At 30.3% G+C, this 16,165-nt stretch overlaps 1 protein-coding gene across 1 annotated transcript; it reads left to right on the top strand.

The window, feature by feature from the left end:
- The first annotated feature begins 1,645 nt into the window (after positions 1-1,645).
- Positions 1,646-5,059, top strand: LOC100243207 (pentatricopeptide repeat-containing protein At1g08070, chloroplastic). Its single transcript, XM_019225411.2, has 2 exons — positions 1,646-3,698; positions 4,869-5,059. Exon 1 carries the CDS (start codon positions 1,655-1,657, stop codon positions 3,551-3,553), a length of 1,899 nt encoding a protein of 632 aa, XP_019080956.1. The 5' UTR covers positions 1,646-1,654; the 3' UTR covers positions 3,554-3,698; positions 4,869-5,059.
- The last annotated feature ends 11,106 nt before the right edge of the window (positions 5,060-16,165 follow it).

Raw genomic sequence — 16,165 nt, 5'->3', positions numbered from 1 at the left:
GGTATGTGATAGAGAAATGTGTGGCATAAGAGTATGCAATTTTTGGATGACAAGGAAAAAAAAAGGGAGTTGTTCAAAATTGATTGAAATCCTCCATAAAGGAAAGTTCTATACACTCCCTATAAAGTAAATACATTTGTCTTATAAAGTTAGTATAACACTCTTATATAGTGGTACAAATTTCATACACATGCATAAATTTTATGTCCATATAGGATGTGTGAATCATGTCCAATGGTCTGATTCAGAAAATGATGAAAAATGTAAAAACAAAATTTTTCCCTAAACATCATTAGTAGGGTCAATATTCGAATTGTTATATGTAAGTTAAATCAAGCACACAAGATGAGCGTGTAATGGAGGATTTTGTGGCATGAGAGTGTGCAATCTTTAGATGATAAGACAAAAAACATTCATTCAAAAGATCGATTAAAATCCTCCACAAAGGGTAACCTTATACAACCCTTGTATAGTTAGTACATTTGCTTTTGTACGGCTAGTGTAATAAAAAAATGGTTTAGAATCAATTGAAATCCAACACAAAAAGCAGCCTTGTACACTCATTGTACAATTAGTATTTTATCCTTATACAATTAACATAACACCCTTGTATAATGATGCAAAATTTATGTACATGCATAAACTATGTCCATATAGATATGTGAATTATGTTTCCAATGGTTTGACATTTAAAAGTATTAAAAAAAAATTATTTTCCATGGAAAATTAATTGAAAAGAAGACAAAAAATTATTTAAAAACTATCATTTCTTAAAAATTCTCAGTTAAAATTATATTTTACATCATTGACCTTCTGGGTCTTTCAACTTCACTCCTAAAGTTTAAGATTCTACAATCTATGACAAAATTATTAAATATTGTCACACAATATTTAAACCTTTTGAATGGTTATTATATCACATGAGTTTTTATATTAGTAAAATTTTTTTAAAAAAAAATTGAAGTCATACTATTAAATAATTTTAAAAGGTAAATTGTTCAATTCTAAATATACAGAAACTAATTGTAAAATGACTTACAAATTAGATGGAGAATTTTATTTAATCATGAAAAATATAAATAAAAGATATGTTAAAAACTAGAATTTAATCTAAATTTATTTTTTTATTTTTTTATTTTTGCAATGAAGAAGAAAAGAAAAATACCTTTTTGGACTTCTTTTTGCACCCAACCTAAAATAATTTAGTAAAGAAACAGTAATAAGTGGTGAAGACGAAATTGAAAATGAATGTGCTTTTATTTTTTTACATTACTTATTTCAAAGTTAAATACATTTGTTATAATGATTGTGACATAATTTGCTGATTTTTGTTAGAGCCTCCAAATCATATAGTCATACGCACAATCAACAAAGTTTATAATATATGATATGATGGTTTAAATAGATATTTTTATCCTTTATTGTTTCTTATCCTTCCCATCAACTATGAGATGTTGGGCTAATTTTCAAACCCATTTAACATTAAAGCATAATTTTCCCGCTTAGTTTTAGACAACAACTTATCAATTATTCTAGTTTTTTACTTTTTTTTTTATTTAAAAAAAACAGTTTAATAAAAGTGATAATTTTTAAAAATAATTTTGTTTTTAAAAACATAAGATTGTGCTTATATCGCACTGCCAAACAGACCCCTATGTTCCCTAAGGTATTAACGACTAACTACCCATCTTTCGTTCCAATGGCCCTATCTTCTTCATCATCTTCTCTTGCTTCCACGCTCCCACATGACTTCAACCCACACAAATTATCATTTCTTTCCACACTCCAAACCTGCAAATCCATTAAAGGGCTCAAGCAAATCCATGCTTCTATCATCAAAACAATGCCTTCTCCCGATGCCCAACTCACCATTTCCACCAGACTCTCTGCTTTATGCGCTCAGTCTTTGCCTATAGACCCCAGATACGCACTTTCACTTTTGGCCCAACTGCGCACCCCAAATCTTCCTCTTTACAATGCCATTATCAGGGGTTTGGCTACTTCCAATAATGACTCAATTGAAGGTTTGGTGGTGTACAAACAAATGCTTAGTAAAGGCATTGTTCCTGATAATTACACCATCCCTTTTGTTCTCAAGGCGTGTGCGGAGTCTCGGGCGGTGAGAGAGGGTGAGGAGGTTCACGGGCAGGCAATTAAGATGGGTTTGGCTTCAGATGTGTATGTGAGTAACACACTGATGAGGATGTATGCAGTTTGTGATGTTATTCGGAGTGCCCGGAAGGTGTTCGATACAAGTCCTCAACGGGACTTGGTTTCCTGGACAACGATGATTCAGGGGTATGTGAAAATGGGTTTTGCGAGGGAAGGGGTTGGGCTGTTCTTTGAGATGTGTGGGGAGAATTTACAGGCTGATGGAATGACTCTGGTGATTGTACTTTCCTCTTGTGCTAGATTGGGTGATTTGAGATTGGGGAGGAAGTTACATAGGTATATTATTCGTAATAGTAATGTGAATTTGGATGTTTTTGTTGGGAATGCTTTGGTTGATATGTACTTGAAGTGTGGGGATGCTAATTTTGCTCGTAAGGTATTTCAAGAGATGCCCGTAAAAAATGTGGTTTCTTGGAATTCTATGATATCAGGGCTAGCTCAGAAGGGGCAGTTTAAGGAATCCTTGTACATGTTTCGGAAAATGCAAAGGCTGGGTGTCAAGCCAGATGATGTCACTTTAGTTGCTGTTCTCAACTCTTGTGCCAATCTTGGAGTACTTGAGTTGGGGAAGTGGGTCCATGCATATCTAGATAGAAATCAGATCAGAGCAGATGGGTTTATCGGGAATGCTCTAGTGGATATGTATGCAAAGTGTGGAAGCATAGATCAAGCCTGTTGGGTATTTCAAGCCATGAACCGTAAAGATGTTTATTCGTACACTGCCATGATTGTGGGGTTAGCTATGCATGGGCAAGGGGGGAAAGCATTGGATCTCTTCTCAGAGATGCCTAAAATGGGCATAGAGCCAGATGAGGTGACTTTTGTTGGTGTCCTCACTGCATGTAGTCATGTAGGACTTGTGGAGGAAGGCCGAAAATATTTTGAAGACATGTCAACAATCTACAACCTAAGACCTCAATTGGAGCACTATGGTTGCATGGTTGACCTTTTGGGCCGTGCTGGATTAATAAATGAGGCAGAGGAATTTATCAGAAACATGCCAATTGAACCAGATGCTTTTGTTTTGGGGGCGTTACTCGGAGCTTGTAAAATCCATGGAAAAGTTGAGCTTGGGGAAAGTGTAATGAAAAAAATTGAGAAGATTGAACCTAGAAAGGATGGTGCTTATGTACTTATGTCAAACATATATTCCTCTGCAAACAGATGGAGGGATGCATTGAAGTTGAGAAAGACAATGAAAGAGAGAAATTTGGAGAAGACTCCTGGGTGTAGTTCAATTGAACTTGATGGTGTGATTCATGAATTCCAGAAAGGGGATAAATCACACCCAAAGATTAAAGAGATTTACAAGTTGCTTGATGAGATCATGAGCCATTTAAAGAACAATGAGTGCTTGACACGCACTAGCGTGTTTTCTTAATGCAACTTTGTAGAGAGCATAATTAAGAAAAAACAGAGACTGGGCATACCTCTCAGGTGTTTCAGCATGATTACACAGGACATCACTGAGGATTTTGGGGACTTTGGGGACCTCTCTCTCCTACTGAGTGAGCTGTAAGCAGGAGGTATTCTAAGTTAATGATTACCAGTCAACTGAATTTTGAGCATGTCTGTGTAAAATATTTCTGAAGCAACTTATTTATTCATTGCACATTTTTCATAATTGAGAAGCTGCTTGGAATTCATGTTATGATACTCTTAGAAGAAAACTACTGTAAAAACCTCCGTGCTATTTATTATATATCTTTACAAATTTGAGGATTACATGGGATGTAACTTTTCTATGGTATGGAGAAATGAATATTAAATTTTAGAAAAGGATTCTGACCAAAATAAAATGCTCACTAAACCTTGGGATGTATAAAGCTTTTGTTAGATTCAAATCTCTTTGAATCTAAATATTTTGATCAATGCTATGCACGCTTGTTAGAAAAAGTTTAGGAAACTCTAATCCCTAACAAAATTTATGAAACCAAAAAAGGGAAAAAAAAATGGTTGTGCAAATATGGTTGCAGTCTCCTTCAGATAATTAAATGGAAATTTAACTCTAAAATCCAAAACTAAATTTTGAGGATGAAATCAATGGCTATGATGTCAGTATGAAAGTCACATGCATGAGCATGGATGGGATGACTGGTCAAACCAATATCGGAATCCAAGTTAGCAGTTTCTTGAATTTCATTATTGGCATGATTTTGTTTGTTTCTTGGGAAATCAAAGTTGCTGTTGAATGACATACTTTTGCAACATTATGAGTCACTTTCTGCTTTTGATAGTTTCTTTAGAGCTACAACTTTTGTCCAAGCATCTGATCATGGTAAGAGGCCACGGCCATAAATTAATTAGTCAAGTTTTTCCAGGTATGAGATTTATTATACCTACTTTTGGCCTGTGACCTGACCTTGTGCTTTGGATCTCTGATTTAAATTTGTATTGCGAACAATTTGGAAACTTTGAAATTTTTTTCAAAAGATTCAAAATCACCTTCAAGAATTTAAGGCCATAGTGATTACTGTATTTTACTATATTTGACCGTTGTGAACCTTTGTAAATTGAATTTTATGAGATTTATTTTGGTTTGACCTTTAAGGCACATAACAGTGAGCAAAACAATCCTATAAGAGTGAGTTTCCCACCTTTTGGAGAAAAGGGGGAGATTGCATTCTCTTTCCTAGTACTATATAGATTCTACTATTCTTTTTCTTATTTCTTTAACATTGTTTTTCCTCCTGTAGACGTACACAGTGGAAAGAAGCAGTTGCGAGCTTGATGGGTTGTATCTTGGAGTTTCTATCAACCATTAGAACTCGCATGTTGGGAGGTGATAGCGGCTTTAGGATAACATGTATCATGTGCCTCTCCATTCTTGTCCAACTCTTCTAACTTTAATACAATTTTAGATTTTGAAATTACTATTATCCTTAAATTTTGTGTGCACTTTATTTATAATTACTTTGTTCACAGATCCTAAAATGTTTTGTCTTTACATATATTTGATTAAATACATTTTGTTCTATAAATTTGATTTACAAAATAATACTGCTGATTTCATTGATGGTAAAATAGGAAAATCACAAAATTTTCCCAACAGGAATATCCCAGATTGAAGTATTATGGTTCTAAAGAATCTAAACCCAGCTCTCACCATTTACCTCTGCTTCAGGCTTTCTTTCTCAATACATTTATTTTGGTTGGCTTGTAGTTTTCTAACTCAATTTAAGCAGGTGTATGTCTAGGTGTTGTTGTAAAATTCAAGCCGAGGAGGCCATTTCTCCAGAAGATAAACCCAGTACTCCACTAACTCTGCTATGAACATTTCTGACATTACTTGCCAGTTCATATGTTCTGGAGCGGTTCAAATGCAGCTTTCAGGTGAAAAATTCAAACCCAATACGCATATATTTCTTGTTACTTGAAGACAACAGAAGAAGAGGAAAGCACACAACTGACTTGCCTCCTAGAAAGGATCAAGTTTGGCGCCTAAAAAAACTGGCTTTCAACGTTATTACCAACCGCCCCAACATGACTGCATCAGAGATGAGTGTCCAGGTGAAATTCCGTACAACTTGGAAACTGAATATTATAGTAATTACCCATAAACTGCATTGGATAAAACATGCATGTACTAGAATAAACAAACCACATATATTACAATAACTAGCCCTCACTCTTTAGGCATATGAGAGATTGATTTTGGCCATCAACATAGATTTCTTGCCTTGTCCTTCATGCTAACTAAAATATGAGTGTTACATGCATCTCCAAAGTAGCTGTTGTCTAAATCTGATAGATCTTTGGATGTATGATATTGTGAAGATCAACTGGTTTATTTTTATTTTTACTTTTTAAAAAAAATTTCTGCATGCTCTGATATTTTGTTTGTCATTGTCTTTGTTCACAGTCTGAATTGATGTGAAAATCTCAAAGTGAAATGTTAAGAATGGTCTGAAATTATATATTGATTCTTAGTGTTTGGTCACAATTCTATGTTACAACATTTATCATAAAAGAACTGCTTTTGTATTAATTTTTTTTTATAGAAAATTTAAGATCATGTGTAGTTTCGACTTTTAATCTATTTTTTATTTTTCTTCACTTTTTCTTTCCTTCTATTTTTCCTTTATATTTTCTTTCTCTTGCATTTTCCCTCAAATTTTTCAAGAACCAAACATAACTTAAGAGTTATAAAGTCTTCCTTTGTGGTTGTCCAAAAGAAGCCATTTTCCCCTAAAAATTAATGACATTTCTTAAGAAAATGAGGAGAAAATCTTCTAGTATTTTTATTCCTTTTCCCTTAGCATATTTTTTTCTTACCCTTTTCCATGTTATCCAAAGATTCCAAATATGAAAAAAATATTATTATTGTTATTTTGCTTGTCATAGATCTTTCTAGGACCCCAAAAATGATGAGAAAAGGAAATAACTTTTTGAAGAATGCACTTCTAAACTTTTCTTACCCTCTTTAAATGAAAATGGAATGATTTTTTTTTTTTAATCATTTTGCCCCTTATTTTCCTTAGGTTATCATTGGTTTTCAAAAAGTTGGAAGGAAAGAAAATAAAAAGAAAAAAAGGTTTCAAAGGGAAATTATAAAATTTTTCTATCCCGAGAATAAGTAGAGGAAATAATTTATGTTGGTGGTTCGTATTCGTTTCATGTCAAAGCCTAGGTATTATATTATATAGGTCAACCTAAATCTAATACGAATAATAATTATGTCAAGAACAAAAACCCAAATACTACTTAATTATTAAATAACATATTGTGTAACTTACTTAATAATCAAATTATCTTATTTAATAATTAGGTTAAATTAGGTCTTGTATGTATCTATATGATTAATATTTTAATCAAACATGTTTATGACTCAATTGACATATTTATTTAAAAAACATATTTAAAACGAGTCAAATATGAGTTAAATAGTTTAAAGATATGATTAAGTTAATGGTGATATTATTAAATGAATCGATTAGGATCAAATTCATGTTATTCAAGTTGATAAAAAAATTACCTATTTATTAAACACATTATGTAGGTTGACTCGAATTTGATTTAAATCTATTTATACTCAATTCAAACTCTTAAAAAGCATGTTGGGTACATGTCATGTTAGTGAATCATGTCAAAACTTTTTCGCCTTTAAGAAAACATGTGGGAAAGAAAATTAAATGATTCCAAGGTATATTTTTCTCAAACTTTTCCTACATTTTCCGATGAAAATGAGAATTTTTTTTTTTTTTTTAATATTTTCTCTTTCCTTGAGAATTTCAAATTATTTTATTTATGGAATGATTGCAAATTTGAAAATTAAAGATGGTTTTTGAATAAAATAAGAAATGAGGTGATTTTTCGAAACATGATGGATCGAAGTCCGGGATGCTTCTTGTCATTCACATTCTAATAATATTTTCACAAATTTACTAAACTTTAATATCTAGTAATTTAAACAAAATTTAATGTCTTTAAATTGCTTCTCAAAAAATGTAAGATCCAAACAGAAAATTGAATATCTTGTAATGTGAAACAAACTAAAAAGATTGAAAGGGAAAATTGAATATCTTATATGTTATAAGACAATCTAGAGAAGGGTGAAATACAGCCCTTTGATGGATGGATGGATTTCATTTGTTTGCCCAAATATTATACATGTTTTTTTTAATTAAATTATTTAAGTGGGTGTTTAGTAAATCAATTTAATAATTTAAAATAAATTAATAATTTAATTTAATTTATTAAATGTTTGATAAAATAATTTAATGATATGATTTAAAATAAAATAAAAAATATTATTAATTTTATTTTTTATATCTTCATCGGGACCAACTACCCATATCCTTGAACAGTCCTGTGGGTAAAGTTTTCGAAAAATAAAAAGTTAAAAAGGCAATGGGTTGTTGAAGGTTGAAAGAGTGAAGGGGTCGGTAGGTTAGTTTGGGTGGACAGGTTGCATGGAGAGATTACCGACATATGGGCCCCATACTTTTATCCATCTTTAATCTTTGCCATCAAGATCATCTCAATTTACACTCATGCCATCACTTTCCAATCAAAAGTGCCTTTGAACTTGCATGGTGTCTAGCTGTAAGTACCAGGTGTTTCCAAGCTGCTTATCTCATTTTTTTTATTTTTATTTTTTATTTTTTACATATTTGCTATTTATTCTTGTTTTTAAAATTTATTTTCTAGCTTCAAGAATTAATTTTTTTAAAATTTTCTCAAAATAAGACTATTTAGCAAGTTATTCTTAAAAATAATTTTTAAGAAACAAAAAAGTGAAAACATTATTTGGAATAAATTTAAAGTACTTTTAAAAATAAGTTTTCTATTTATGTTGATCTTGTAAAAAAATTCAATTTATATCATTATTAAATAAAAACTAATTAGATGTTTGGTAAACCAACTTAACAACTTAAAGTGACTTCATAACTTAATTTAAATTTTTAAGTAAATTAAGTATGTTTGATAAAAAAAGTAAAATTAAAAACAATTTTAAATAATAAGTAAAAATAATAAATTTATTTTTTAAATTCATATTTTCATTTTACTTTTTTATCCTCATTTTTTCTAATTACTTTTATGATCTTCTTTACTATTTGATGACTTTCATTGTTACTTGATCTTCTTTACTCTAATTATAATTTATGAGGATAAATATGTTAATTTAATGATTTAGAATAATTTGTAATTTAATTTTATCAATAACTTTAATACTTAAAGTAAAAATTAAGTAGTAAGTTTTAAGTCAATAACTTAAAGTTCTCTTGAGTCATTAAGTAATAAGTATTAAGTTTTACCAAACACCCCTGAGTTTTATAAAAAAATAAAAAATAATTTGTGATTAAAAGGTAAATGCTTTTATAAAATATTGATACTAGTTATTGAACAAAATAGTAAATTATATATTTTTTGTTAAAATAAGATTAGACTTAACCCTGTCTGAGAGCTTGGCCAGCAAGCTTTTGGACATTGAATGTACACTCGAGGAGGACTGAACAGATGTAGAGGATCCTGACAAACTTGAGGAAAGCACACCTTGTTGAATGGACATCTGAGATTGAAGAGCGGTACGTGAGCTGGGTTCAGAACGTCGTGAAATGCGTTCCTCGTCATTAATATGTTTGCTCGCGGTAATTGTGGCCTCTCGGGAGAATCGAGAGTTGGGGTGGGGGTCTACGATGTGAGACTTAAGTATGACCCGGGGAGATACATGCTAACTATGGGTAGGAAGCAGGAACCATTATGTAAATAATTTCGGGGGGTTACAGATCTCTTATACTACCATCGATCGACAAAGTACATAGTGTAAAATATGGATATTAACATCTTGATAAATGCATAATTGTATTTTCTACAAAAAAAAAAAAAAAAAAGTAATAATTAATAATATTTTACTTAAATGAATTAAGAAATGAACACTATTCACTTTTTTTTCAAAAAAATAAATAAATTAAACAAGTCATTATTTTCATTACATGCACACATTTATTACCATTTATTGTCAAAGTCTTTTAAATAAGATTTAATTTAAGAACTTTTGGTATTAATTGAATCGACTTTTAGATTTTGAGTTATTTTAAAAGATTACTAGATTCATAATGAAAAGCCCAAATTTTACTTAATTTGGAATATGTTTACTTAGTGAAAAAATTCATAAAAATATAATTATTTGCAAATGAGAAGTAATAGAGTCGTTTTGACCTAGTTGTTGTCTATTATTTTCTAATATTACTCAATATCATTCCATGTCCATTTGCTTAATGATAGTAAAGAATATTGTTTAGGATTAAGTTTGTTATCTTTTATTTTTATTAATATTTTGTTTTTAAAATTCAAAATATAGGTGTTGTAGGTGATTAGGAAGCTTTAGGGCTTGTGTTGGTAATTGTTTTAAAAAACAATTCTAAAAAATAGTTTTTGAAAATTGTTATATGATTGTTGTAGAACAAAAGTCTGTTTAAAAACCTAAAATATTTTTAATGGCTTTTAATGTTTTTAAATATATTTTAAAAATAATTTTTATATTTAGTATTTTATTTTTAATCATTCTACATATTTGTACAATTATTTCTTAAAACAATTCTCAAAAAACAATTAAAAATGTTCTTTAAAAACATTCTATTTTTTGTTCTTAAAATCAGAAAATGGAAGACAATTTTTGGTTGTTCAAAGTGTTTTCTATATTTTTTGTTCTAAAAAAAAAACAGTTCCTAAACAGACCCTTTAACCTTTTTGAATTTTTGATTCCTATTTTCTAGGAATTTAGTTTAGCCTATATTTTATCTAGTTTTTTTTTTCCTATTTTCTCGAGATTCACTTTAATTTAAATTTTATCTTGTTGTAAGGTTTTTCTCTATAAATATATTGGTTGTTTATTCCAATAAATTAAGAAAGCTATTTCATTTATTTTCTAGCCTATGTTTACATGGCATCAAAGTTGTACCTTTGGTCATATAATAGGGGAGGAGAGAACGCTTCTCTCCAAATTACAACCTACAAGTTGAATGGCAAAAATTGCCTACAATGGTCTCAATTGATCAAGTTGGTTATTCAAGGGAGACAGAATCTCAAACATCTTACTAGAGCCACAACCTAATATAAGGGAATGCAAAAACAAATCATAATTCCAACCATTATATGAAAATAAAAACCACAAGCATTCATCCCTAAGGCCATGGGATGAAACAAACAACCCTACAAAACAAAGTTAACATACCTTAGAGTAGATCCAATAAACAAAAATGTATCATAGGGCTCCGATACCAATTGATGGAATCCTTTGATTACTCAATTCTTAAGACCTAGATCATATAAGTACATGTAATCTACCATATTTCTCTAGATCTTATGCAATAGAAGCAAAAAATAACATTTTTATCAATCATAGGAACTAGATTTATGTGATAGAAAACTTTACCTCCAATTTAGGCGTCCCCAAATCAATTCATTTTTTATGATAAAAGATTCATAGTTGCAGGAAGCCTCATAAACCAAAGATTGTTCATCCTATTACTCAACTTGATCTTGACACATAATCAATGGGGAGGTATGACTGGGTAGAGACTATGACTTTCTCTTTTCTTTGGAGGCAGAAGATAACTATCTGGTTTAAGGGGTATTTATGGGTTCCCTAACTAGATTTAAGTGATTTAAGCCCACCAAAGGCTTGGATTACTTAATTTAGCCCCAAACAGGTCTTAATTGATTAATTAATCACATAGGTCATTTAATTAATCAATTAGTGTAATCAAAGACATTTTTCATTATCTCTTATGTAACTTCGCATAATTACTAAAACACCCTTATACATAAAAGTGAACATAGAGTCAATCCAACCTTCATAAATCATGTCATCAAGGTATTCGAGCGGAACCATTAACACTATAAGAAAAAGGGGAAATAATGACACTTTTTAAGCATCATGAAAGGTAAAAGATGATGCTTTCTTAAAGTGTCATCTTCTAACCTGTCATCATATGTGTCAACCAACAACAATACTTTTAAAAAGCACCATATTTGATCAATGCTTTCGATAATGCTTCGACGAAGAGCCATCAATTCTCTTTATTAACAATGGTGCTTATAAAGGCATCATCTTTGAGCATTTTCTATTGAAGTAAATTTTGCAAAATTGCTAACCTTAACACTTATGAGACTATCATTGTTGATATATTTTATCAATGACACTTGTAAAAGTGTCATCTTTCAACATTTTTTTATTAAAATAATATTTCTATTTTGTTATTAAATAATGGATTTCCTATAATTAAATAAAAGAAAATAGCAATTATACACCATAAAATCAAAGTGAATTTTTCTAATTAAAATTTCCAAAATTTGATATATATATATATATATATATATATATATATATATAACAACTTGACATACAAGTTGTTCCAACAAGAATTGACAATTCCTTCAACATAACAACAAAAATTAGAACGAAAACAATTAAAATAAACCATAATATGCAAAAGCCTAGTTCAACCTCAATGAGTTCATGTAATCTTCATGACTTTTGGAATCACTTCCTTCGACATAACAATTTCTCTTCTTTTGGAAGCTTGAAGAGTGTCTATTTCATTTCCAACCTAATTGAAATAATAACCTTCACAAAAATTCATTGACTATTCAAACTTGCTTACTAGCTTGACATACAAGTGGAAATAAAGATGCAGATTTGCTAAAACTTTTGCTCAATTAGAATAAGAGATGTGCAAACCACCCAATCATGGCCACTATTAATTATCTCTAGGGACGCTATGGAGAAACACCTCAACTATGTCAAGTGGAGGTTGTGGAGAGTATAGCTGAACAACAACCAAAGAATGGGTAACCATATAAGCAACAATTTACAGAAAATAAGTTGCTTACATATTTTTAAATTACTTAATTTTTATATTGATGAGTTAAAATAAATAAAATAAGTTTGAAATAACAAATAAAAATAATTTATCAACTTGAACTCTATTTTTTTTCTTTCACTTTTTCTTTTCCTTTACTTTTTCTCTCTATTTTTTTCTCTCATATTTTTCCTCAAATTTTCTGGAAAATAAAACATAAATTTAAAGTTAATAAATTATTTTTATATGTTTTTCAATTTTATTTAACTTAATTTCCTCTATTGTATAAGGATTAAATAATTTTAAAATGCATAAAATTCTAACTAATTTTAATTGTATTTGATTTTCTTTCCTTACTACTTTTTAAGAACCAAACATATCGTTATGGATTTTTGAGAAACATTTTGTTGAAAGCAAGGGATTTTTAAGAACATTAAGAGGGTGTTTTTTTTTTTTTAGTTTTTTTGCCGAAAACAATTTGCTTTCAAACTTTAAGTTGTTTGTTTTTCTACTTTTTTTATGACTTATTATAAACTTTTTCCGGAATAGAAAAAGCCAAAATATTTAACTTTTTCTAAATGGAAAAAAGCAACATGTTGATTTTTCTTTACTTTTTAACGCATAATAAAAATAAAATATTACAAAAATAAACAACCTAATACTTAATACTATTAAACATTAAAATAAGCGCCACCTAAGTTTGTAGAAAACAAAAAGGAAGTTAATTTTCCATTATTGGAGGACACTTGAGAGGGTTTAGCTCATAGAAGGATCTATCATTTCCAAAGATAAAATCGATGGATCCTTGTATGAAACATTCTCTAAAATAATGTTTCCTTCAATCATAATGAAGTGTGTCTTGAGCTCCATAAAATCAACAACCATAGAATGTTGCTTGGTCATTTGCAACTCTAACCGCCGCTGCCTACCCTCTAAAATCGCTAGTTGATGCTAGAGGAGCTATATTTTTTACCAATAATTGTAGCAAAATACCATCAATAGAGTCGGTCTAAATTGAAAAAAATCAACTTGGAATGTTATGTAAGCGTTATCCAAATCACTGAAAATATATGGATAATAGTGTGTATAATAAATATACATATGAAATGAAGTAGAAAATTAGAACTCACAAATAAGATTAATCGAGGTTGAAGTTTGACTCTATGTCCTTAAGATGAATTTCTTTTGTTTAGGTGTTTATGGTTTATTGACGATCGTCTTTAAGGATACATCGATCACTTTCCCGTGATAGTAGCACTTCAAATCACAAGAAACAACGAATCACTTGATGATTTGTATTTTCTTATATAAAAAATATTTAGTAGAAAATAAAAATGACTAGACTTGAAGTTAAAGAAGACTTAAATGAGATGAAAAGAGAAAGATCGGAGAGAATGGATGAATGAATGAATATGTGGTATCTCTATTTATAGATTTGATGGTGACTTATCAAAAGTGATGTGTCTTTAAAATACTAAACACATACTTTGAAGGATTGTATCTTAAAATGCCAAATACATCCTTTGAAAGAAGTTGTACCTTTTAAACACAAGACATATCCTTTAAAACAAGTTGTATCTATTAAGAAACAACGTATCTTCCAAGAAAAAAAAAATTCTAAGAATAAACTTCTTTCATGTTCAAAATTTATTACCTAAATTTGCACAACCCTTCAAATAAATCGTCAAAACAAGGGAAACATTATAACTAGATATGATCTTAGGCTTGCATTTGGAATCATCAAATATGACCTTAGGCTTTCGATGGCAGATGGTGCCTCTGGGATGCTCTATCAACGCCTTGCTTTAGAAGAGATAGGAAGTCCTTTGGGATGCGCAACCAGATTACCCTTTTGCTTTCGATAAACTTAAATAAGTTTAAAATGCCAACATGTATAGAGTTTCCAGCTTGCATCACACTTCATCTTGCTTTGACTTCACTATTTAGATGATTTCATAATCAAATTGCAAAATCTATCCATGCTAGTGTGTTGACCCCATATTTGCATGTGCATCCCCACTCGAATGGTGAGACTCACTTTTCATTTATTTGTGAAAAATTGATTTTTAGAAAAAGACTTGGAGTTACCACTTATTTTAATTTTTTTTAAAGGGAAAACAAAATAAGAAAGAAAACCCTATGTGACTCCTTATTTGGAAAAGATATGTCTACAAAAAAAGAATCTGGATCCGGGGGTCAAGTTACCTATTGGGAAGGTACGGTGGTGAGCCATAACACCCCTCTAAGCCCTATAATAAGGTCTCTACTAAATAAGGTGAAGCAAGTGTGGCAATTGATAAGGAAATCAATGGATACCAATGAAATGATTAAATAATAAAACAAATCGAGCATGAAAACGAATAAATAAATGAAGTAGGAGTGGGAGCATATCTTAGCATTAAATAAGAATGTGCTATCATGGAAATAAAGTTAGCTCATAATGATAAATGTAAAATATCTCACACAAAACTGGTCAAAATCAAACAATATCCATCATGCGCTTCACTTGAATTGTTTTCAAAGAAAATATTAGGGATGTTGGGCTTCCACCAAAGGCCAATTTATATTGCATGAATTAGCCCCACAAATTCCATTATTTTGGAATTATGAAAAATTCATTCATGCCTATTTAAAATCAAGAGAAATAGAAAATTATTTGAAAATTGAAGAAAATTTATACAAGTGCATGCCAAAATGAGAATGGCAGTAGACTTATTAAAATTAGGATTTTTGGTGACCTAAAACCCTAATGAAGGACCAAAATTGAGGACTTAAAATTACTTTAAAAAAAACCGGAGTAAAATTAAAATTATTTAAAAATATGAAGTTTTGAAGATCAAATATGAAAATTGGAGTTTTGAAAATTATTTGAAAATTGAAGTTTTGAAAATTAAATTTGAGAATTGAAAATTTGAAAATTAAAGTTTGGAAAATTAAATTTGAAAATTGGAGTTTTGAAAATGATTTGAAAATTAGAGTTTTGAAAATTACTTGGAAATTAGAGTTTTTCGAAAATTAAATCTAAAAATTGGAATTTTGAAAATTGGAGTTTTGAAAATTAAATTTGAAAGTTGGAAATTTGAAAATTATTTAAAAATGAAAGCTTTGAAAATTAAATTTGAAAATTGGAGTTTTGAAGATTAAATTTGGAAAAAATTGAAGTTTTGAAAATTATTTGGAAATTGAAGTTTTAAAAATTGAATTTTGGAAATTAGAATTTTGAAAATTATTTGAAAATTAAAGTTTTGAAGGATTAAGAAGATGACACTTGGCCTTTAGGTGGTGCATGGGGGTAGCCATGCATGGCCATGTAAAAGTGGGGCCTGGGGTGCGAGGTGACTGCTTTGCTGGTGGTAAGTTGACCTGGCATTGTTCATACTAAAGAACCTAAGGTTACCCTCAACTTATAATTTCCACAACGTATCTTTCCACCACTATCTTCCTTCTCTTCCGTACTGGCCAGGTAGTACAGACCTAATGCATGGCTCACACCCAATTGAAATATACCTTTTCTGAGTGTAATGAATTCACAGGCACATTCATAGCATGAAGGAAATTCCAAATGTCCATGCCCTGCACATTTGCCACCAGGTTCCATTTCACCAGGCTGCCACAAAATATCTATTCTAAACATGGTTCAAAGTCGCGGTATCAATCACTGACTCGAAGGGTCCCGAGGTGCATCG

Source organism: Vitis vinifera, chromosome 15, assembly GCF_030704535.1.
Source record: "Vitis vinifera cultivar Pinot Noir 40024 chromosome 15, ASM3070453v1".
Lineage (NCBI taxonomy): Eukaryota > Viridiplantae > Streptophyta > Magnoliopsida > Vitales > Vitaceae > Vitis > Vitis vinifera.
The sequence above is the reverse complement of the archived record's forward strand: the minus strand, read 5'-3'. Positions and strand labels throughout refer to the sequence as shown.

What these genes read in the sequence shown, in the direction of transcription:
- LOC100243207 (XM_019225411.2), top strand. Translation starts at nt 1,655, where the DNA reads ATGTTCCCTAAGGTATTAACGACTAACTACCCATCTTTCGTTCCAATG.